At 47.8% G+C, this 24,187-nt stretch overlaps 2 protein-coding genes across 4 annotated transcripts; both read left to right on the top strand.

Moving 5' to 3' along the window:
• The first annotated feature begins 1,781 nt into the window (after positions 1 to 1,781).
• LOC120673896 (SCAR-like protein 2) lies at positions 1,782 to 9,544 on the top strand. Of its 3 annotated transcripts, none has more exons than XM_039954937.1 (10): positions 1,782 to 2,436; positions 3,447 to 3,610; positions 3,752 to 3,875; positions 3,937 to 4,069; positions 4,780 to 4,883; positions 5,009 to 8,003; positions 8,107 to 8,199; positions 8,707 to 8,811; positions 8,958 to 9,080; positions 9,171 to 9,544. In XM_039954937.1, the coding sequence occupies exons 1-10, from the start codon at positions 2,225 to 2,227 to the stop codon at positions 9,219 to 9,221; spliced, it is 4,104 nt and encodes a 1,367-aa protein (XP_039810871.1). In that variant the 5' UTR covers positions 1,782 to 2,224; the 3' UTR covers positions 9,222 to 9,544. The 3 variants fall into 3 exon arrangements, with proteins under 3 accessions (XP_039810871.1, XP_039810872.1, XP_039810870.1); XM_039954938.1 differs by having other exon boundaries at positions 1,853 to 2,436; positions 5,006 to 8,003; positions 8,973 to 9,080; XM_039954936.1 differs by having other exon boundaries at positions 1,854 to 2,436; positions 5,006 to 8,003.
• A 3,118-nt stretch (positions 9,545 to 12,662) lies between these two features.
• On the top strand, positions 12,663 to 22,317 carry LOC120673101 (dol-P-Man:Man(6)GlcNAc(2)-PP-Dol alpha-1,2-mannosyltransferase-like). Its single transcript, XM_039953791.1, has 10 exons — positions 12,663 to 13,083; positions 14,091 to 14,178; positions 14,286 to 14,445; positions 14,565 to 14,785; positions 14,861 to 15,156; positions 20,795 to 20,906; positions 20,994 to 21,132; positions 21,390 to 21,586; positions 21,670 to 21,759; positions 21,843 to 22,317. Exons 1-10 carry the CDS (start codon positions 12,800 to 12,802, stop codon positions 21,981 to 21,983), a joined length of 1,728 nt encoding a protein of 575 aa, XP_039809725.1. The 5' UTR covers positions 12,663 to 12,799; the 3' UTR covers positions 21,984 to 22,317.
• Positions 22,318 to 24,187: the final 1,870 nt, after the last annotated feature.

Below are 24,187 nucleotides of genomic sequence, written 5' to 3'. Positions count from 1 at the left end.
AATTCGGCCACCTCGTGACACCGGAGCAAATCGCGTGTTTTTTTCCTCCCTTTCTCAGCAAACCTCTGAATTCTGACCCGAGCGTTGGAATGGAGGAAGGAGTTTTAGATTCCCAATCGACTGCTAGACATACATTCCCGGCCGTTTTCTGCAGAGCCGCATCTCTTGCGCGTAATTAATCGTGCAGGTTAGCGTGCGGCGACGATGCGAGGCGAGGCGTGTTGCCAAGTTGCCTGTTAAACTAGTCAGGATGATTGAACTCCAATGCCACCTACTCTACCACCACCATCATTACTATACCGGGCCTCAAGTACAAAAGCGCTCACCCAAACACTTGACACCAATAATAATTAAGCCTAGCCTCAGAGTCCAACCCTCCCCAAAGGGACGTCCTAAAAGAACTAGCAGCAGGTTGTCTGTAATGATTCAGCAGCAAGTTTTGTAACACAATTATAATCTCTTTTTCCCCAACACATTTTTTGTTTTTTTTTTTAAAAACAACATACGCTCCGCACATTTGTCGCCCAGGACACTACGGTTGACGTGACCAGCAACGCTGCCGCGCCGCCCGGACAAATCGCACCCCCCGAGATTCCGCGCGCCCAAAGTCCCCGGTGAGACTCCGCAGCCCGCCCCGCACGAGCAGGAACACAACACGGACGACCACAAAAAACCGCGGCCCGGAACAGCAAGCAAGCCAAGCCAGGCACACAGACACGCGCACGCACCCCACCTGCGGCGCTGGACCCGAGTGGAGGCAGCCCACCACCCATCCAGTCCAGCCGCCCGCGGGCTCGGTTAGGCACCAACACCGCCCTTCGGCACTCCAAGAAGCCATCACTATCCCACTCTCAACACGATATTTAAAAAAGTTTCAAAAAAAGAAGAAGCCATCACTCGCTCTCGAATCCTCTCATCTAGCTACAGTTGAGAGGGGAGAAGAAGGGCGTCGCGGGCGTCGCCGGCGGAGCTGGCGGTCCACTCCGCCTTCAATGGCCTCAAGGCCGTCGGGAGGTGGCGGGGACCGTTGCGTTTGCATCGGTCGGCGTGGGTGGTAGGATAGTAGGTCCTAGTACATCTAGGATTAGGTTTCCCGACATCGACGGCGAGGCGGTGGCGGCGGCGACGCCAAGGTGGAATAAGTCCTCCCGTGCTCTTCCTCGCCCCCGCGGCACTTTACTCCGGTGCCAAAGGCGAGCCCGTGGAGGTGGTGCTCCCGCTGTGGAGTTCCTGTACAGGAGTCGTTCGCCGGCGATTCATCGGCCCAGGGGGAAGGTGAGTTCGTCGGCTTCTAGGATCCAGGATAAGAAGGCAGCTTCAGGCCGTGCGGATGGTTGGAGAGTGGATAGGGCTCGGGTTTCTCGTGGCGGCTTCCGTCGCCGGCGACGAGTCCCTGTCCATGGTTGGCGAGGCTCGGGGTGCGTCCCCGGCCGATGCGGCGTCAGCGTTTGCTTCTTCTATTGCGGCTATTTTCAAAACCTGATGGCGATTGGGCTTCTCCGACCTTGGGTTGGCGGTGGTGCTTCTCCGGCGATGGCCGGCGACAGCGACGACGGGAGGTTGCGTCCTGCAGAGGTTTTAGAGTCTAGTGTGCATTTTCTTTGTTCCTTAGGGGCCTCTGTGCAAAATGGTCGCCACAGTTGTCATCTGTATTCTTCTGGAATGTACCTGTACGTGTATGTGTATTTTGTACTGTTTCCTTAACATATAATACAGGTATGAACATATAATACAGGTATGTTTCGATAAAAAAAAAGTCCAGCCGCCCGCGCGACACACCCAGGCCGCCGCCGCCCGCCCGCTCCTACCCCTCGTGCCGCCGCGCTGCCTTCCCCCCCGCGTCCCTTTCGTCCCGCACCTTGTCGGAGACCGACGCGCCTCCCCCCTCGCCCTCCCCTTCGCTCTCCCACGGGTCGGCGTCTCGCCTCCACCTCCGCCAGACCGCCACCACTCGTCTACGCCGCACTCCCTCTCCCCCCATCCCCAGCCAGCCGCCCTGCTCTTCCTTGCGGAGGCGGCAACCGGGGCGCCCGCAAGAGCGAGCGACACGGCGCGCACCTGCTCCCACTCCCGCCGCGCCACCACAAAAGTAGCCGTTGCGGCGTCGCGTCGGGCGGGGGTATCTGTACCCGCGCGGGGCTGCATGAGGAAGGCTCCCGCCGCGGCCGCGCGGACTCGGTGAGGAGCAGCAGTAGCAGCAGCAGGAGGAGGAGGAGGAGGCGATATGCCGCTGGTCAGGTTCGAGGTGCGGAACGAGGTGGGGCTCGGGGACCCAGACCTCTACGGCGGCGGGGGCGGAGGAACCGCCGTCGGAGCCGGAGCGGTCGGGAAGAGGGGAGTGGCCGCCCCCGGGGAGGAGGAGCCCAAGGCGCTGCTCGAGGGCGTCGCCGTCGCGGGTCTCGTCGGGATCCTGCGCCAGCTCGGAGATCTCGCGGAGTAAGCCGCCACGCTCTCCCTCGCCGCCTCGCGCTTACCCGCTTTACGTATGCTTCGATTCGGCGGCTGCGCGCCTCTCTGTGGTTCCGGGGTGGGATCTGCTGCGCTACGTGCTTGGCGGCTTCCGGCGAGGACTTCGCCGCTTGTTGGGGAGTTTGGTTCCGGCCTGTGAGTTCCCTGATGTCAAGGAGTGGGATTTGTGGCCTTGAGATGGTTGGATTCTCTTAGGGCGAATTGTTCGAGCAGTGCTCAGATGGTTGGATTCTCTTTGGGCGAATTGTTGGAGCAGTGTTTCTGCTTGCCGGCCGTCGAAAATTGTGGCACTTCCTGGAAGGAATTGAATCATTTTTAGTAGCGGCCGCATTTTTTTTTCTGAGATCTAGTCGCTTAGGACTAAAACGGATGGTGCTAAGTTTCATATTTCCGTTCCAGCACATTACACAACTGCTATGTTTGCTAGTAGCATCATTTATGCGATTTTTTGCCGCATTCGCTTGGTTTAGGAGGCAGGCTTTGCTGAATTGGCGGGAATCGTTTGTGTGTTTTGGGTGTGGCATGGAGGTGTTAGGAAAGATCTCATGCTACCTTGAGTTTTGCGAAAGTTATGATGTAACGGCTGATTCTGAAATGTTCCGTTTTAGGTTGCGTAATGGTTGACTGGGCAAATTTTTGTCTGGCTATATGTTAAATGCTCGAGAGATCTTTTCTTGTTTTTGGTTGGACAAACTCCATGGGCATTGACGCATTGTCAATTTCCATTTCTTGCTAATGAAAAGCTTGTTGCCACTCTGACAAACTTTTTTTGTTCTATTGATGCTTCTGCCATTTTATATTTTTTTTTCAGTATAAACGGTCTGCACAGTTTTACTTAGGTGCCGTTGTTCTTGATATACTACTATATATTTCATTACAGTATTTGGAGAAATCAATGTGCTAGCTTTCAGTCCGTGGGTGCTGTTTAAGTTCTCTATTTGTCATGCCTATGCTAAGAGATACTTTGGTCATACCAGATTTGCAGCTGATGTTTTCCATGACCTACACGAGCAAGTTATTGCTACATCTGCTAGGGGGCGTAAGGTGCTAACTCGAGTACAGAACATTGAAGCAGCACTTCCATCTCTTGAAAAAGCTGTGAAGAATCAGAAGAGCCACGTACATTTTGCCTATGTACCGGGTAAGCATCCATCTATTTGAGCAATGTCCAAAAATACCCTGATCAAGAGAATCTCCTGGTAATCAAATGTCTGTCGTCTGTGCCCAATTCTTTGATATAAGTTTATCTTACAGTTTTACTGAATTTACTGATAAAACACAGGCTCTGATTGGCACACTCAGCTTCAAAATGAGCAAAATCACCTGCTATCCAGTGATCTGCCTCGTTTTATGATGGACTCCTATGAAGAATGCCGAGATCCACCACGGCTTTACCTTCTTGATAAGTAAGTACTACAAACCTTTCTTAATAAACGTTTTCTGGTATCTAAAATTATTGCCTTCCAGATTTGATAATGCTGGTGCTGGGGCCTGTTTAAAGAGATATTCTGATCCGTCCTATTTCAAGAAAGCATGGGATATGATGAGAGCAGATAAGACTGCTCATCACCAAAGAGAAAAGCGATCTCAGAAAATCAAGGTTCTATTCTTCATTCTCCAGCATCTGAAGTTGATATTTGTGTGTAGTTAGTTCTCTTGAAATTTAGCACGTGCTACACATAAGAGCATGAATAACCAACCAACTAATCATTTGTGATGTTGCTGAACCACTAAGCGCATCAATCTAAATTACTGGACACAACCATTTTGTAGTTCACTTCCACTTCAGCTAGAAATCAGAATATTGTTCTACTCCGTAGTAAACTATAACGATGCATGCAAGTATCTATCACTTTTCAGTTTTGAGATACTGGATGGGATGGTGTTATCATTCTTTTTATCCTTGTAGCCTATTTTGTCGTGTAAGAAAGAACTAGCAACTCCTTAAAAAGGCTGACTAGAATTATATTTGTCGTTGTGCTTGAACATCTTTAGAAGCATGACTTCATAAATGGTTAACCTAAGAGGATATCTTTGATAACCGATAAATACATCGCTGAGTCACATTGCTTCACTGATTCTGTTAATTAAGGATCTCCTTTCCTGCTTCATGCTTTTTTTTCATAAATGGTTAATTTACGAAATGATATTTGATAGCTGCCAAATGTGTTACTTTTCCACCATGCTTTGTTGCTTCTGTTACTGAATGGTTTGCGGTTCCCTGATGTTTTGTGTTAGTTTGGCAAACGTAATCTTTTGTCATGTTTGGGACTTGCCTAAATGCTTAATAAAGCTTATCAACTTGCACAGAGAAAAGGTTCACGACTAAGGGAGCCATATCATGGACAAGCCACATCCAGGCATAGGAGTGGTGAATTGCAGCGATCACTTACAGCTGGCCAACCTGTAAACAGGTGTTACACATCCCGTGCTTTAAGATACAATAATTGTGTATTTGTTCTCATCTTCCATGGCTATTCCTCTTATATTTGAATGACACACCTAGAACAGTAGCCTTAATTGTGTGTTTTTCCAGCAGGCAGTTTGCATCTCCCAGTACCGATGGTCAGAGCTTCTCAGAGCATAGATCTACACCTGATGCAAGATCTAATCCTGAGAATATAAGCAGATCTTCTTCTTTTAGTTCAAAGGCACAACTGAGTTCAGTAGATCAAACTTTAGATATAAAATCCTCCACTGTTCCTCATGACAATGGTCATGGCAAGTCATCAAATACTAAGCTGCAAAATCCCAGTGATCTGCCTTTGCGCGTTCTACATAACAGTTACACTGTGGATGGTGCTAGTGATGATCTGAAGCAATGTTCCCAGCCAGTTGATGTGATTGCTAGATCACCTTATGTTAAATGGGATGAAAAGTCTGCAATTATCATGTCTACAAGTTCTGTCTACTGTGATGATGTTGTTATGGATAAGGCTGAAGATGCAGAGCCTACTTGTATTAGCTCTGTGCAGAAAGAAATTCTCCATAAGGGGATGGATACTTTGGAGCAGCAAGATTCCTTGCTCAAAAAGACAAAATCACCATCAGCCTTGAATCACCATGATGAAATTCCAGGAGAAGCAGACAACTACATGGATGCACTTAATACACTGGAGTCTGAGACAGAAACTGAACCTGAACTTCAAACTAAAAACCAAGTGATGCCATCACCTTCCTCCGATGCTGAAGCACCTCAAGTGGGGGCAGTTGATGATATTGTTTCACAGCATCCTGATTCCTTTGTTGCTGATTTTACTGACACATGTCAAGATTCTAATATTTCTTTCACGTCTGAAAGAGCAGTTGATTTTCCCCATTTGTCAAATGCAGTTTCTCCTGAGATTTCGCAGCTAGAATTTTCAGACTATACATCTGTAACTATGTATGAAGACTCATCTGTTATCACTAATATCCATGAGAGTAATGCGGAGGGTGCTAGTGCAGATCATTCTGAGATTTCAGAACCAGAACTGCAAGTCCATACAGCCATACCCGAGAGTAAGGCAAAAGATGGTCCTGGAGACTTTCCTGAGATTCCAGAACCAGAGTTCTCCGCCAATATGGCTACTCCATCCAATGAAGAGTCTGCTGTTGCCAACCACAACCTTGAAAGCAAGGTAGAAAATACTAGCGATATTGATGATGCCACCAATGATGTTGTATCTGGACCTACCATTTCCAACGTGGTGATTAGAGAGGAAGCTTTCAAGATGGCACCTGCTGCTAAAGAGTCACCCGGTGATATCTCTGATGACTCATGGGTTGTTTCTGAAAGTAACCCTCAGGATTATCCCAGAAAGAAGCATGAGGAACTTGGTGATTGTGGTGTGTCTGAAGTGTCTAACTCATGGAGTGAGCCTCTTAATGAACCATCAGAGAATAGGTGTGCAACTCAGGATGTTCCTACAAATACCACTATCACCTCTACTGGTGCAAGTGAAGTGTCTAATTCACAGTGCGAGCCTCTTAAGGAACCATTGGAGAACAGACTTGCAACTCAAGGTATTCCTGCAAATACATCTACTGTATCTGCTGGGGTACCACCTGTTAAACTCTGGACAAATGCTGGGCTCTTTGGACTTGAACCATCTAAACCTCCAGTATTTGGTGCCCAAGATGCTCCAAGGGAGGATACTCCACCTGGTCTTAAAGAACTTCAACCAAGCCATTCAACTGAATTCACAGAATTAAATTGTTCAAAGGCTATTGAATCAGCAGTTGTAGATGTTCCAAATGGAAACACATCAATTACCAGCAGCTTTGTGGGAAAGCTTGTTGGCATCCGTCCTGGTTCTGCAAACCTCAATAGTGCAGGGGCAAATCAGTCAGCAGCCAGAATACCAGACCAAGTTCATGGTCAAACAGATGGGCCCTCAGATTTTTCCTCATCCTTTGAGCACAATAATATGATTGGCAAGCAGACTTCAATAAGTGAGCTTCTAGAATCTGAAGAAAGTGCTGAAAATGGCACTGAAATGTACTCAACCAACATGAGAAATGACATCCATATGGTGTCTGCATCAAGCTTTTCAAGTATCGCACAAAGATTTCTTGCCAATACACTTCAAAGAAGAAATTCTCACCTTCCTATGTCGTCTGAGAGACCAAATGCTGATGCAAGTGTAAATGATGAATCTACCCGAAATCCTATTGTAGAACCAAGCCAAACAGTATTCATGGAGAATTCTCAGTCTGAGAACAAAACAGAAAATGGAATAAATGGATTGTCCAAATCATCAATGTTCTCTAGCCATCAATACTCTGAGAAATCGTCCCCGCCACTTGAGTATATGAAAATATCTTTTCACCCTATGAGTGCATTTGAGATGTCAAAACTGAACCTAGATTTCTGTGATGGCAATCTTCATGAAAACTCCGATGATATGATGTTACCAACATTTCAGTTGCTTTCAGAGTCTTCCATTCCACAGCCAGGCAGTGGTTCTGAGTCGGAAGATGACACTTTCGGTAGGTCATATAGTTATTCGTCATATGATGATCTAAGTCCACGTTTATATTCAAACTCTGAGGTGTGGGATCAAGAAGATGGAGTTGAACTGGAGGAACACGAGCTGTATGACGATTCAAATCAGATAGGGTCCTCAACGGCACCTTTATCTAGCTATATGGGATTTGAGCAAATGAACTTGTCTGGCGTGAAGTCAGCCATTTCACTTGCAGATACTGGGGATCAGAATGGACTGGACGCATTAGAATCCCATTCTGTTGAAGAACTTCCAAATTTCAATACATTAATGTCCAGAAACAATGACCAAAACGATGAGGCCTCCATTACACACAGTCCAGTGAGTTTATCACCGGCTGAAAATCCGTTGCCACCACCACCTCCTCTTCCCCCAATGCAGTGGAGGATGACAAGACAAACAACTTCACTAGAAGAGGAAAGAGGTATTACAGCTAAAGGTATGTTTGAAAAATCCTCAAGCCTACCACATGTACACACCTCTGCCCAGGAAGAACCTCATCCTCTGACTGCACTACCGGATCCACAAGGGCATGCTACGGAAGTGGTATGAACCGTTTAATTTATTGACCCTTTTTGAATACTTGTGTTAATAACTGTTGTTAACTTGTTATATCTTGTTGATGCAACTATGTACTTGGCATATGCAGGATGTCCAGAAAACTGATGGGGTAAAAGAAATCACAAGTCCCTCTAGTATCATTGATATCAAATCAAGTTTGCTTCAGCAAATCAGGGATAAGGTTTGTTCTGCTCTTTTAATTGAAAAAAAATAGATATGTTATTCTTCATGAGCTTATACTGTTGTTACTTTACTATGCACCTGATACGTTGCCTTACATAAAAGGAAATGTGGACCATCTTTGGATCTGAGAGACCTCACAAATGTTTTAATAGAATATATTGATGTAACTGATAAGTTGGTCCAAAAAGAAAAAAAAATGGAATGCCTGTGATTCAGAAAAGCTATCTGATATTCGGACTCGCAACACTGTTTTTATACTAGTCTCACAACACTGACCCACAACAGTCTTTTTTACTAGTCTCACAACACTGTTTGGCACATGCTAACCATGTTCACTTGTAGTGCGGAAGTCACGTTCCCATTTATTTTGTGAACTAAAAAAAATGAGTCCCAATAATGATCAGTTTATTCTTGAAATTAGAAAGCTCGTTGCCAGTTTTATAGCTTCTGGCCAGAACATAAATTTTCTTAATCTTTTATCCATTTTTCTAACAACCTATTCCAGTCGGAGCAGCTGAAGCTTAATGGACATGAAAGGTCAAAAGCAGTAGGCAGTGACATTAAAAGCTTGGATGAAAGGGAGGAGTTGCTTCAACAAATCCGGAGCAAGGTATCTTGAACATTAGACTGCTTTACTTGCATAAGGATCCTGTGATTTGAGATTTCTACGTTCTTGCCCTGGCTGTCCGCCTGATAATGAGAGCAGGAGTCCTTCTATAAGGCTTAACCAACCGGTCAATATGTTTTCTTATGCAGACCTTCAATTTAAGGACCTTCAATTTAAGACGGACAAATGCATCTAAGACAGACACTTCATCACAATCAACGGCTAATTCCAACGTTGTAGCAATTTTGGAGAAGGCAAACGCTATCCGACAGGTTAGTATTGTGCTAATGCCTTGCTTAATGTTAGTTTTTGCCTTCTTGGGGCTATTCTTTCGTTTCCTCCTGATTAGTTCCATGTATCAGGCTGTGGCCAGTGATGAGGGAGGTGATGATGATAACTGGAGTGATATATGATGACCTAACTGCAGATGTGCATGGTACTCTTTTTCTGTATATTCAGCTGTTACAGATGAAGTGAGAAATTGTGAATAACATCCTTTTCTTCATTGTAATTAGATTTTGTAGGATGCTTCTGTACCTTTTTTTTTAGTTCCTATTAGCGTTATTCTCTACCGTAAGCCTCAATGGTTGTGGAAATGTTAGATCATTTCTACATGATGTAAATCTTTCTTTGTTATTTATTTATGATAGTTGGAACAACTGATGAAAAATAAGCATACTAAGCCATCTTTGCCATCATGGTATTGAAAAAAAAAATCCTTTCGCAATGATAATAAGATGGAGCCCATTGCTGTGAACGTCTGCCTTTCATTTTCATGCCCGCAACGAACACAGCAATTCAGAATCGAGAAGTATCGTTTGCATTACCCTGTCATCTCATGGTTCCGTGTAGCCTTTTTTATTCTTCAGATTGATCTAGCTCTCCCTCCGTTTTTCGAAGTACATTAGTTTTTTTTCTATATATCTATATATAGGCTCCAGGTATATATATTTGGAATGGAGGGAGTATTTTCTTATTATTGCATCATGCTAAACTTGAGTTTGGTAGACATGTTTTTTTTTTGTGAGAAAGAAGAGAGATACATTGGTCCCGTTTGGTTTGTTCCTTGAAGATACTAGAACACACTTTGACCGTTAATTAGATGTATTAAATAAAGATAATTTACAAAATCAATTTTACAACCCTTGCGCTAGGAATCCTGAAGAATCTAACAGGATTTTTGACCGCGTGTAGAGTATGCTTATTTTAATATTATTATAGTCAATCATCAATTAATTATCGTCGTTACATTCGTCGCGAAAAATTGCGAAAATTGCGCTCATCCATAAAAAGAGTTTGCAAATAGACTTCATTTAGTCCGCCATGCATGAAAGATTCCCCGATCTAAAATTCCTAGAATAGAATTCCTAGAATGGGGAACCAAACACGGCATCAGTAATCAGATTACATTCCTTCGCAATTAATGACTCCACGCATTGAACCTGTGTACGCCACACTAATGAATGTGTCGCATCAAGCAGTTTAGGCTAGCGAAGAATTCTTAGAACATCTCCAACAGTTAAGGTAAAAAGCTAAAATAGTTATTCGAGGAAAAAAAAAGGATCCAAGAGCTCTTTTATCACGTGAGCTAAATTTTCTCGGGAGCTATATTTCACCACTGAAGAGCTATTTTTACCTCACGTCACTCTGTGAGCTAAATTTACCTAGTCTGTTGGAATACCTTGCGATTTTAGATGATATCTATTTTTACACAAGAGGTAAAACGCTTAAATTTACCTAATAATATACATGCACTGTTGTTGATGCTCTTAGGGGTTGTTTAGTTGGCGAAAAAGTTTAGGTTTTGGTACTGTAGCATATTTCGTTGTTATTTGACAATTAATGTCCAATCATACACTAATTATGCTGAAAAATAGTTAAACTATATAATTATTTATTTTTTTCAACTGCATTTAATATTGTATATATGCGTCCGAAGATTCGATGTGACGGGTACCATGTTCAGAGAACTGATTGGATTGCAGCAGGCCTCCCTATTATTATAACCTATGTTTCATAGGCCATAAGAACCTGCATTATATCTATAACTAAATATATGGTGCATATAGAGTGAAGTTGCCTGTTCCCTTCGGTGATCTGATTCCCGGACATCCACCGAGGCCATCGGTGCCGGGTTCGCCGTGGAACGAGATTCAGCGACAGCTTATCTTGCGCGTCCGATTTCGGCCTGCTCAGATGCAAAATTCAAAATTTCAAAACTATCCTATCAAATGTAGCACATGCAGTAAGTATTAATCTAGATGAAATAAAAAATTAATTGTATAATTTGTTTGTAAAATACGATAAGAATTTAATGAAACTAATTAGACTATGATAGACACTAAATTGGTACAGTAAAGCTACAATAACATGTGCTAATGATGATTTTAATTAGTTTTAATAAATTTCATGAGTTTTGTATTTAGAGCCTGTTTGGCATGGCTCCAGAGCTGAACTCCAGCAACTCCAAACAATTTTCTTGCCAAACAGACCAACTCCAGAACTCCATGGAGCTCCAAAACTCTAGAGCTGTAGTTCATTTTTTCTTGGAGTTTTGGAGCACCTCTTTTGCAGCTCTAGAAACATCTGTTATGAACCTAGACATGGAGTTGGGGTGAAATTACCCACCACTGCCACCCTTTACACAGAAAAACGGTTCGTTCTTTCTTTTCCTTCTTCCTCGACCCACGCCTCCTACCCGACCCTTCTTCCTCGCCGCCCGCCCTTCCCACCGCCGCCGCCAGCGGCTCACCATCCCCGACCGCGCGACCTCCTCCTCCGCTCCCCGCATCTCGCAGCCACCGCCGGCGGCGGCCCCATCCTCCCCGGCCACGCCACCCCGCCCTCCCCTCCCCGCATCTCGCCGCCACCGCCGCCGGGGGGGCCTTCCTCCCCGCCCATGCCACCCTGCCCTTCCCTCCCCGCATCTCGCCGCCGCCGCTGGCGGCCCCTCCCTCCCCGCCCGCGCCACCCCATCCTCCCCTCCCCACATCTCCCCACCGCGGCCGTCGACGGCCCCTTCCTCACCGGCCGTGCCACCCCGCCATCCTCACCACTGGTGCTCACCGTGGCGCTCACCACTGACGGCGGCCTCCCCTCCGTCCCCGCCGTTGGCGCCCTCCCTGTCGGCCTTCGCCCTCCCCTCCCTCCCCGCCGGTCCCTCCCTCACCACCGGTGCCGGAGCAGCAGCAGCCGTCTCCTTCCTCGCCGGCATCGAGCGGCGGGCGACGACGGTGTCCCTCGGCTTGCTTGTGGATTTGAGATGGCCCACCTATATGAGAAAGAAGAGAGATGGGAGGGGTATAGTTCACAAGAAGATAGAAGCTCTAGTGGGCGTTCTGCAAATAAACTTAGAGCTAAAGAGTATGACATGTGGGTCCCATGAACTAAGGGCAAAAAGGACAATTCACCCTCAAAATCTCCTTTCCTGGAGCTGGGGATAACTTTCATGCCAAACACACCATCTAGCCAGCTCCAACTCCACCCAGAGCTAGCTCTGGCTGGAGTTTTGGAGTGGAGCTGCTCCATGCAGAGCTGGAGCCATGCCAAACAAGCCTTTAATTTATAATTAATTTATATTTATTATTTTAAACATGAAAAAGAAATTTTAAAAATTTTACACGAAGCAACTAAATAGAATATTCGCTCAAAAAAAAATTGAGGCCGGCAACTAACACTCTATTCGGCTGACCGCATGAATAGTATAGGACTGGTAAAATAAATAGTATTCTATGAGAGAAAATAAACCGAAACAAACCAAAACTAAATAAGCCGAACAGACTCGCAACCACGAGGAACTTTTCGAAAAGAGGGAAAGCACTCGGGACCCATCTCTAATTGTGCTTTACTTCGCGCGACCAAAGCAAAGCAAACCCAAAATCCCGAAGATCCAGAAGCTTCTAGTCCACCGAGAAACCCACGCTGCCCTTGTGCCCTCTCGACCCCTGAAGCCCAAGAGGCCAAGACCAACACCTCGCCTCGGCCTCCGGCCATGTCACTCTCGTCAGCGCGCCAGCGCCGGGCCACGGCGGCGTCGCCGCTAACCGACGACGGGTACGCCAAGGACGCCAAGGACCGGGGGCGTCGCCCCGGCGGCGGCGACGGGGACGGTGTGGACGGGGGTATCAAGTGGTTCCTCCCGTTCCTGGCGCTCGGACTCCTCCGCCACATGAGCGCGTCCTCCAACCTGATCCACGACTGCGACGAGGTCTTCAACTACTGGGAGCCCCTCCACTTCCTCCTCTACCGCTCCGGTTTCCAGACCTGGGAGTACAGGTAGTGTACTGACCTGTTCTAGTTGGAGAGGATTTTGGGGGAGTTTTTCTTTTTTGGCAAATGGCCAGTAATCGTGATTGGGTTCAAGCGGATGTGAAGATCTACGGCTAATGTTTTGTTGAATTACTCATAGTCATAGATTAGTGGGCCAATTGGAATGTTTAAGGAATTAAGGGGAATGAATGTACTGTTTTTCATTTTGTGCCAATGATGAAGCAGTGGGAAGTGTCCGCATTCTCTAATGCTTGTATTTGACTGATTGGAAGATCTACTAGTGATGATGGTGAGGTTTGGGGATGGCTAAGTTAGTCTTAAAGAAAATCATTATGCTTTATATTCTGTTCCAGAAATAAGGTCGCAAACAGTTTAAAATAAGCTGCCTGCTTGCCTTGGCTAGGCCGTCCTACCCTGTACCCGATTGCGACTTATCTAATCGGCCTGCCAGCTATCTTGTAAAGCACTGACTGTCAATTTTGATTTGAGTTACCTTAAATTTGGTCATCCTATTATGTATCGAGATTTTATTTAAAATGATGCTATTCCATTCTGTATTTTCCTTTTTTTTGTTTGAATTTGAGATGCTCTTCATCCTGTGGACATTCTGCTGGAAACTATGTTTTATGATATTTGGTTACACTCTGGGAGTGGGGACATTAGTTTTAATTATCAGTAGTATGATTAGTGGAATGGATACAACTATATAAGATAGCTTCACGTCTTTTGTAACTGTTGCTGAAACTGTTTTTCAAATTACTAATTTTTTTTTTGCCACATCATAGGACTAAATGCTTAATCCTGTACCTAAACTACCTTTTGTTGAGTGTTGGTCTAGACTTTTACTTCTACATCACTTCAGCTTGCAATATTGCTATAATAGCATTTAGGTTTGATGTTTCATTCATAGCCTCCTGGAATATCCCATCTGCACTTGTATGGAAACCACTAACCAGGCACATTAACAATATTTGGAAGGACTTATTTTGACTTTCTGCATTTTTTTATTGCAGTTCCGACTTTGCTCTTAGATCATATTTATACCTTTTCATTCATGCCCTTGTAGCTGGCCCTGCTTCATTGATCTTTGGTGAGCATAAAGTATGTAATCTTTTACTCTTTTCTTCACAACCTTATATTTGCTGGTTGATCCACTACTCCACTTTCTGTTACTGATGACATTTCACCTATTTGTTGTGGTTGTACAGATCCGTGTGTTCTACTCAATGAGAATCTTTCTTGGTCTTATTTCAACTATAACTGAAACTGTTCTGGTGGTTGCTCTTTCAAGAAGATATGGAAAAAGACTCGCTTGTTATGTTCTTGCAATGCTATGCTTATCCAGTGGTTGCTTCTTTGCTAGTACCAGTATGTTTCTCTTATTAAATTGAATCTTGTGTTCTTATTTAGAAATTATATTGCAGATGTCTTATTCCTCTAACTAAAGTGCTAGCTTACCTCATATGTATCTCTATACCCTGTTTCAGGTTTCCTGCCAAGTTCATTCTCCATGTATGCTGTAACACTTTCATCTGGACTCTTCCTTCTTGAGAAATATGCTGCTGCTGTCTCAGTTGCAGCTGCTGGAGTGATCCTTGGTTGGCCTTTCTCAATTTTGGTATTCCTTCCTGTTACTGTTTACTCATTAATTAGAGGACCTTTTGGAAGGGTATTTTTATCCGGATTCCTGACTTCAGTGAGCCTTCTTGTAAGTAAAATGCCTCATAATTTAACTATTGTACAGTACGTACGAGTTTGATCTAATCATGAAAAGTTTTGCTAGGTTCTTTCATTTCTTGCTGATTATCATTGCTATGGTCGATTGACGTTCTCGGTGTTCAATCTTCTGAAATATAATGTTCTTGGTGGTGGTGAAAGTCACTTGTATGGAACTGAGGGCCCTTCATTCTACTTCAGAAATGGATTCAATAATTTCAATTTTGCCTTCATCCTTGCTCTTCTGTTCTTGGGGGTTGTACCATTTGCAAGAAAGAAATATGCTCCAGATCTACTGATAGTTGTCTCTCCTGTTTATATCTGGTTGGCTTTCATGTCTTTGCAGGCACACAAAGAAGAAAGGTAAGCATGACTTTTGCAATTGTTATGGCTTGAGGATTTAGGCACAGTTAGCAGATTGATAAGCCCTAGCTCGCCCTCGCTTGAGGCTCTGAGCACAAGGATTAACTTTTCTGCATAAAGATCTCATGAGCCGCAGCCCTTACAATTTATAGAGTCTCACACATAACAAATAACTTCCTAAATTACAGCCGAATAAAAAGGAAATGAAACAAACTAATTATGCTGCGGCTTCCTTCTTCTTGCGCTGATATTTCTTTCCAAAGAAAGTGTCCACAACACTCCCCCCCCCCCCCCCCGACCAAAAAACTCGTCCTCGAGCTTGATTGAAGGGTACTTCTCCTTGAACTCTTGCAGCGGCTCCCATGTAGCTTCAGCTGGGCCTCACCCCTCCCACTGAACCAATAAATCCCAGGAATTTCGAGCTGGCTTTGCACGAAGAACCTTAGCCGGCACTGGCAAGACTCGGCCGTTTGCAATGGGTGGAAGAACGGCGACAGAAGTTGGTGGATCACCGTGATACGGCTTCAAGAACACCACATGGAAAACATCATGAATACGCGCCTTTGGAGGGAGACGCAGACGATATGCCACGGATCCAATTCGTTCCAGCACTTGAAAAGGACCATAGAACCGCGGCGCTAGCTTCCCTTTAGAGCCATCTATAATTGTCACTGCTGAACGCTGATGCAGCCTAAGCCATACCCAATCATCTACCTTGAAAACCACTTCCCGATGCAACTTGTCATGAGAAGTTTTCATGTAATCTTGCGCTTGAAGCAGACGTTCCCGGATTTCTGAAATGAATTCATCACGGTGCTGAAGCTGTTTATCCACTGCCACAACTCGCGCAAGGCCTGGCTGATATGACGCCAAGGCTGGAGGCTCACGGCCATAAGCCACTTGGAATGGCGTCGTGCGCAGCGCTGATTAATACGACGTGTTGAAGCAATATTCCGCCCAAGGAAGCCAGCGCAGCCAACTGCGGGGACGATCACAAGCAAGGCAGCGCAGATACACACCAAGTACCTGATTGGCCACCTCGGATTGGCCATCTGTTTAGGGCCTGAAAGCCGAACTCAGGCAGAGTTTGACACCTGCCAATTTGAAGAGCTCTGTCCAAAGGGTGCTTGTGAATACCGGATCTTGATCACTGACAATGGACGATGGAAAACCATGGAGCTTGACAATGTTGTTGAAGAAAGCTTGTGCCACCGTGAGGGCTGTATAGGGGTGCCCGAGAGGTACAAAGTGAACCATCTTGGAGAAACGATCGACGACCGTCAGCACCACCGATTTACCCCCAACTTTAGGAAATCCCTCCACAAAATCCATGGCGATGTCGCTCCATACCATTGACGGAACATCAAGCGGTTGCAGCAAGCCTCCAGGATGTAGATGTTCAGTCTTATTTCGCTGACAAACCAAACACCCATGGATGAACTCCCGGACATGCTTGGACATTTGAGGACTGTAGAACGAGGAGCGTAGGCGGACAAGGGTCTTCTGAACTCCCTCATGCCCTGCGCCATGAGCATGCTCCAGCAACTGGGGCCAGAATGTGGAGGAAACCGGGACAAAAATCTTGCCTTGATGCAGAACAAAATCATCCACCACAGACCAGTCGTTGCCTGCAGTACCGGCCATGATCTCTTGCCGCTTGGACACCACTACCGGCAAGGAGAAAGATTCCTGCTTGAAGGCTTCGAACAGCTCAAACTCTAGGCTGGAGATCGCGCAAGTTGCTGCGCACGGTCCTTGCTCATCATGCCGCGACAGATCATCGGCAACGGCGTTCAGTTTGCCCGGCTTGTACTGCACCTGAAAGCTGTAGCCAAACAACTTGCTTACCCAAGTATGCTGCGGGATAGTGGCAAGGCGTTGGTCCAAGAGATGCTTGAGGCTGCAATGATCCGTCCGGACGATGAACTCCCGCGTCCAGAGATAAGGCCTCCAATGGCGAACGACCTTCACAAGGCCTATGAGCTCGCGCTCATATGCCGCCAGCTTGGCGTGCTGAGGGGCGATCGAGCGGCTGAAGAAGGCGATCGGGCCGTCCCCTTGGTAAAGAATAGCGCCAAATCCCGTGCCGGATGCATCACAGTCGACGATGAAGGTCTTGTCGAAGTCCGGCAGTTGAAGAACCGGCGCCGTAGTGAGCGCCCGTTTGAGCGCGTCGAAGGCTTCCGTCGCCGCCGAGGACCACAGGAACGCCTCCCGTATGAGGAAGGCTGTGAGCGGTGCCGCAATGACGCCGTAATTGTGGATGAAGGTAATTTTGGATGAAGCGGCGGTAGTGCCCGTAAGGCCGAGGAAGCCCCGCAACGCCTTGACAGACCGAGGAAGAGGCCAAGCTTGGACCGCACTGACCTTGTCAGTGTCCATCGCCACGACACCATCAGCGATGACGTGCCCCAAGTAGTGGATCCGTTGCTCCCCGAAGGAGCACTTGGAACGCTTGAGTACGAGGCCGTGCTCCCTCAAGGCAAGGAAGACAGCACGGACGTGTTGTAGATGCTCCGACCAGGTCCTGCTGAAAATGAGAATATCGTCAAAGAAAACAAGGACGCACCGCCGGAGGAATGGCTGCAGCACGGCGTTCATCAACGCCTGGAAGGTCAACGGCGTGTTCGTGAGACCGAATGGCATCACGAGGAACTCAAAGTGCCCGTGATGAGTTCTGAATGCGGTCTTGGCGATGTCATCATGGTGCATACGAACTTGATGATACCCGCTGCGCAAGTCTAGCTTGGTGAAGAAGACTGCACCCTTGCGCTCGTCCAACAATTCTTCGACAATGGGTATGGGAAATTTGTCGCGCACCGTCTTGCTGTTCAAGGCGCGATAATCCACACAGAATCGCCAGGAGCCGTCGCTTTTGTGCACCAACAGAACCGGCGAGGAGAATGCCGACGTGCTCTGTCGGATGATGCCTTGCGCCAACATCGCCTTGCATTGGGCTTCAATCTCATCTTTAAGTAGCTGGGGGTAGCGGTAAGGACGTACCGCCACTGGTGAGGTTCCTGGAAGGAGATGAATCCGGTGGTCGAACGTGCGCGACAGCGGAAGACCCTTGGGCTCGGCAAACAGATCAGCAAACTCATCAAGAAGGGCGGTCAGGAAGTCATGCGCTGTAGTGGCCTGGACGCGCGGGCTAAGCTGGTTGCGGACGCCGCGCCACAGGACACGGTGGTCATGCCTCCAGAACACCATAGTGAGGTTGGTGAAGTCCCAGAGTATCGGCCCAAGCGAGCGGAGCCAATCGGAGCCAAGCACGATGCCGAACCCGCCGAGAGGGATGACAAAGAGGTCCACAGTGAACTCTTTGTCGATGACGAGGCGCGCGGCCTTGCATAGGCCCAATGAGGACACACGATCGCCATTGGCCACGCCGACGGAGAGGCCGGGCCGTGGATCCGGTATGAGGCCAAGACGGTGAGCCAGGGATTCATCGATGAACGAATGAGTCGACCTGGAGTCCACCAGGGCGGTAGCGGGTGCGTCGCGGACGTGAGCGACCAGTTGCAGAGTCGCGTTCGCCCGGATGCCAGTGATGGCCGCCAACGATATCTGCAGGTCATCGTCGGACTCACTGCCGGCCAGCGAGTCGTCGTTGGGAGACAACTTGAGGAGGTAGATGCCCTTGCCGGTGCAGTGCTTGAGATGGTCGCGGGAGAACTTCTCTGGGTAGTTGAAACAAAGGCCGTCGATGCGGCGTTGGGCCATCTCCTCCGGAGACAGGCGTTTGAATCGCCCGTCTGGAGTGGTCGCCGGCTTGGACGGGACGCCGGTCAATGCTGGTGTCGAGCCCGACGCACCGGCCGGGGGCGGCGTCTTGGCAGGCGGCGTCGACACACGCTAGGAGAGGCGCGCCGGGAGACAACTGCTGGCGGTGGCCACCTCTGTGGAAGCGGCTTGACGGCGTTCGAACGCGCGCGCCAAGGCCATGGCCTCCTCCAGTGTAGTTGGTTTCGCGAGTTCAACGTCGGTGCTCAAGGGTTGTTGGAGCCCGGCCGAGAAAATCGCGATCTGCTGCACTTCCGTGACTCCTTCGCAGCGCGCCAGGAGGACCAGGAACTTATCTTGGTACTCGTCGACGGTCGTGGTGCGGCGCAGATGCGTGAGTTCGCCAAGCGGATTGCTGCGAAGCGGCGATTGATGCCGTCGACGAACTGCGACTACGACGGGATACCCTGGTTTTGCTCGAGGCGGTAGTACCATTGGCTCGCAGTGCCCTGGAGGTAGAACGTCGCCGTTGAGACCTTGAGATGGTCCGGCGTGCCGTAGGACGGAAGAATTGCTCCCCTTTGTGTAGCCATGTAATAGGGTCGTCGGAGCCGTCGAACTTGGGGAAACGCAACTTGTGGATCGGCGCCTGCGAGGGTCCAGACGCCGAGGATGCGTCGGTGTCGAAGCGGCCCTGCCGATCCAAAACTTGAGTCTGGACGTTCTTGATGGACGTCGAGAGGAGATGGAGCTCCTGCCGAAAGTCCGCCATGTCAGTGTCCAGCTTCCGTCCGTTTTCGCCGACGAGTTTGACGAGCTTGTCAACCACCTCGTCGAGGATTGCCTTGGTGATGGGGGTGTCGTCGCTGTCTTCAGCCATGGCGGGGGTGCGATGAGGGTTAGCGGCGCGCAGGGAAAGGTGGGGTTGTGGTGGCCGGTGGGGTGCAGATCAGGCCAAGGAGGATCCCTAGACTGATACCAGAGTTGTTATGGCTTGAAGATTTAGGCACAGTTAGCAGATTGATAAGCCCTAGCTCGCCCTCGCTTGAGGCTCTGAGCACAAGGATTAACTTTTCTGCATAAAGATCTCATGAGCCGCAGCCCTTACAATTTATATAGTCTCACACATAACAAATAACTTCCTAAATTACAGCCGAATAAAAAGGAAATAAGACAAACTAATTATGCTGCGGCTTCCTTCTTCTTGCGCTGATATTTCTTTCCAAAGAAAGTGTCCACAACAGCAATTCAGGCTTATGATCAGTTGAAGACTTGGACATGCAACCTAATATAATTTTTTTCTTCTTCTTTGGAACAATATATCTCTTCATGAAGATTGTTCAGAGGCTAGAAATGCTTATTCTGTTTGCCTTTGAACCTAGCATATAGCCTGCTTTGATTTTATCTAGCTGGAGTAGTTGCATCTATTTGACATATTTTCTCCCTTAGACTCCATTGTTTCGCTGCAGTAACCACTTCAATTTTTTCTGAGATTAGATTAGACTTTAAACAAATAATATGTTGCCCAGAATTTTGTCTCAACCTGTTGGAAATTTTACATTTAAAATTAATTCATAAAATTTCTCGTAGTATAGTCTTGGAATTCACTGAGATTTGACTAAATCCAAATTTTGTTTGTTATTGTACACTCAGCCAAATCAGCCTTGTATCCCTTCTAAGTTGCAATCAATCTGTCTAGTTATTGCTACTAACAAATGTTAGGTGCAACAGCCAGGTTCTGTATATATTCACCATTATTTTGGTGTATTAAATTTGTAGCGTTGGGTATGAAAAGAATGAAACAACTAGCTACTGGAGAATCTTTCTTTATAATTTTCCAGTCTTTGAAATGCTAATATGCAGACGAAACGAAACATATTGGAACTAACCGACCTTTTCCAATCTGTTTGTGCAGGTTTCTCTATCCAATATATACATTGATATGTGTTGCAGCTGCAGCTGTTATTGACAGCTTTCCTGATTTTTTCCATGACAAATATTCATCTGATCAGTCTATCTTTGAAAAGGTTAGCTTGGAGAGTTGAATGATATTTACACTTTCTTCTTTATTGACTGGTAATGGCTGTAAAGTTTTTTCATGATGCTTGTGACAGATAGCCAAGGGTCTGCGGCCTTTGATCCTTGGTTTTATTTTGTGTGCCTCACACAGCCGAACATTTTCCATGTTGAATGGATACGGTGCTCCCCTGCAGATCTATCAGCATTTAGAATATCACGAAGATTCTGGACCTGGTAAGATTCCACCAAACACCTTCCAATATGATTTATTTTGTGCTTGCTTTGTACCCTTTAGTATAATGCATTAGGCGCCTATGACACTAGACATGTCAGAGAGAGGGTAGTGTAGCTGCTTCTATTTTACTTCTTTGTAAAGGTACTGATACAAAGGAAAGAGGCAAAGCTGACTTAACAGAGAGCATCCTGTGCTCAAAATGCGAGATTCTTGGAGGAATTGTTTTAACTAAATTGTAATGCCTGTTTGTTTACAGGGTCTATTCTGTGCGTTGGGAGTGAGTGGCATCGCTATCCATCATCATTCTTCGTACCCTCCTATATCAGTGAAGTTAGGTGGATAGATGATGGCTTCCGTGGGCTGCTTCCATTTCCCTTCAATGAGACCCTGGGTGGCACCACCGCTGCTCCGGCATACTTCAACAACAAGAATAAGGCCTCTGAGGAGCAATATGTATTTTCCTTCCTCTTGAAGTTTCCCAAGGAAATTTTCTTCTAGTAGCGCACTGAGTGCAGTCTGTTTGATTTTCGATGCAGCTTAAGGACATCGGAGCATGTACTTTACTGGTGGAGCTTGATCTAAGGAGGCCTTATCCCTCACGTGGAAATGACTTGACAACATGGGAGGTAAATCCACAGTCGAAATCTCCTTACGAATTCATTAAACCAAGTTTTATTTTCGCTGCCTGACAACTGTTTCTGAACTCCAGGCATTGGCAGCACTACCATTCCTCGATAGAGAGCTTTCCCCCGCATTATACCGGTCATTCTTTGTACCATACCGATGGCAACAGAACAATGTTTTCGGACTATACAAGTTGCTGAGGAGGTTGCGTTCTGACCAGCACTAGTCAAGAGATGTCTAATCTTGAGGAATCAAGTTCGATGGAGAGCTAAACCATGCGATTTCCTTGATCAAACTTTTGATTAGCAAATTTTGGCTACTATTGTTATTTTTTATCCAAATGGTTTTGCCAGTGGTGTTGCTGGACAGGGCTTGTGTAACTGAATTAGTCCCTAATCTGTGTGAGGATGTATGTTTTAGTGCTCCAGGAGAGCCTATCCCTGCATTATTACGCCTGTGGAGTGTGGAATGCTCTGTAGCCATCTCGTTTGTACTGTGTCTGTAGAATCTTACCCAATGAGAGATTAATGAACTAGTGATTGACTCATGGCATCTCAAAATCATGTCACATTTCTAGAGTTTATATACAACACAATTCGAAATCTCAAATTAGACTACTAAGGGCACCCGCAATGTATCTTTACTTACCAGTAAGTACCAGTAAGCAAGGTGGGATCCAATAAAAGCATGCAGGAGTTGTTCAAAAGTTTACATTGTATCTTTACCAACCAGTAAATAAGGTGGGTTCCATGTTAGTGTGTATCTTTGATTTTTCTTTCTCCCGGCGTGAGTGGCAGCCGGTGCGAGAGGAGAGGGAATAATTTGTTTTTTTTTTCTTTGAGGGAAGGAATAATTTGTTTTTTATTCTTATTACTACCAGGTCATAGGGTTACTACCGGATATTAGTTATTGCCTGCTTTCATAATGCTTGCTACCGGGTAATAGGGATGCATTTATTGCTTACTGCTTTTTCATCCCATTGCTGGTGCCCTAAGATGTTTTCAAATGAATATTTGAAATAGGAAAAAGTCCATTTTTGACCCCTCAACTATTGGGTTTGTCTAACTTTAACCCCCAACTACGAAACCGGTCACAATAGACACCCTCAGTTCTAATACCGTGCAACTTTGGCACCTGTGCTCGTTTTCGGTGGTTTTGCACTGACGTGGCGGCGGTTTTGGACACGTGGCGCTGACGTAGCGGACTTGGTCCATTGCTGGGAGAGAGAGAGAGAGGGAGCAGAGCAGAGTCGTTGCCACCGTCGCCGCTTTCGACGCCCGCATGCTCGCGCCGCCGCCGTCGAGGCCGGCTCCTGCAGCTCCTCCCTGGTCTGTCCGGCCGAGCGTCGCGCGCCTCCAGCCACGTGCAGGCCTGCGCGCCCGCACCTGGTCCTCCTCCTGCACGCGCCGGCTTGCCTAGCTGCTCCGCCAGCGGCTCTGAGCCGCTCCGCTCCTGCATGCCGTCGCACGCACCGCCGCCTCGCGTCCTGCACACACCCGTGCGCCGCCACGCTAGGCAGCGCTGCCGGCTACCGCGCCGCTGGGCCCCAGGCCCCTGCTACTGCTAGACTAGCTGCCCGCGCCGCTGGGCCCCTGCGTGCTACCGGCACTGCTCCTACTGACCGCCGCCACTCTTGCCACCGTAGCTGCCCGATAGAGCGGACGCCACCTGCTCCTATGCCGGCAGGAGGAATGGGAGGAGTGGAGGAGCAGGGGACGAGGCGGCCCCATGGAGGAGCAGGAACCGCCGGATCTGCTCGCTCACGAAGCCAGACGACGACGCCGCCATCGCCTCCGCCTCGCTGCAGCCCGTATGGCAGGCCGCCGCCGCCACCGTGAGCTTGGCGAACGGGAATGGGTGCATGTTCGCGCCCAGGTGCCCGTCTGCGCGCAGCGCCACCATCCGCGTCACTCGCAGCGCCTCCACCATGACACCCGCCCCCCGCGCCCTCGCGTCCGCGGCCGCCGCCGTGGCCTCCTCTGTCTCCGCGCGCAGCATCTTGCCGTCCATGTACTCCATCCCTCGCTCCCTGGGCCGAGGTGAGCCGGCGACGGTGAGGTGTCCATGGCGGCCGGTGGCGCACCGGCGGCTAGGGAAGCTTCGATTCCCAGCCGAGAGAGGGCCGGAGCTCCGCAAGATCGGCTCAGGGTGAAGCTCAGGGAGGCGAGGGTGCTATAGGCGCGAGGGATTTGGGAATAGTGGAGAAAGGGAGGCAAATTTGGCCGGCGGGGCAGCTCTGTTCGAGTGGCTGCCGTGAGCAGAGGAGGAAGAAGAATAGAGAGGGTGCCCAGAGGGAAAAGGAGGAAGGCGCTGGTGGGCCCACTGTCGGAACTTGCGGAGCTCGTCGCCGTCGCCGTCCCCGTCCTCCTCGCACCCCGGTGCCGCCGGCCCGGCGCACCTCCGCCATCGTCCGCGTCAAAGGCAGGGGAG

Source organism: Panicum virgatum, chromosome 5N, assembly GCF_016808335.1.
Source record: "Panicum virgatum strain AP13 chromosome 5N, P.virgatum_v5, whole genome shotgun sequence".
Lineage (NCBI taxonomy): Eukaryota > Viridiplantae > Streptophyta > Magnoliopsida > Poales > Poaceae > Panicum > Panicum virgatum.
Note: the sequence above shows the minus strand (reverse complement) of the source record. Positions and strands in the feature narration are given on the sequence as shown.

Bases quoted from the DNA above. Each gene is read 5' to 3' on its own strand.
- LOC120673896 (XM_039954936.1), top strand. From the start codon at position 2,225: ATGCCGCTGGTCAGGTTCGAGGTGCGGAACGAGGTGGGGCTCGGGGAC. The intron at 4,070-4,779 runs GTTCTATTCTTC...CAACTTGCACAG, and splicing joins AGCGATCTCAGAAAATCAAG to AGAAAAGGTTCACGACTAAG. The intron at 8,200-8,706 runs GTTTGTTCTGCT...AACCTATTCCAG, and splicing joins TTCAGCAAATCAGGGATAAG to TCGGAGCAGCTGAAGCTTAA.
- LOC120673101 (XM_039953791.1), top strand. From the start codon at position 12,800: ATGTCACTCTCGTCAGCGCGCCAGCGCCGGGCCACGGCGGCGTCGCCG. The intron at 13,084-14,090 runs GTAGTGTACTGA...TTTTTATTGCAG, and splicing joins TTCCAGACCTGGGAGTACAG to TTCCGACTTTGCTCTTAGAT. The intron at 21,587-21,669 runs GTATTTTCCTTC...TTTTCGATGCAG, and splicing joins AGGCCTCTGAGGAGCAATAT to CTTAAGGACATCGGAGCATG.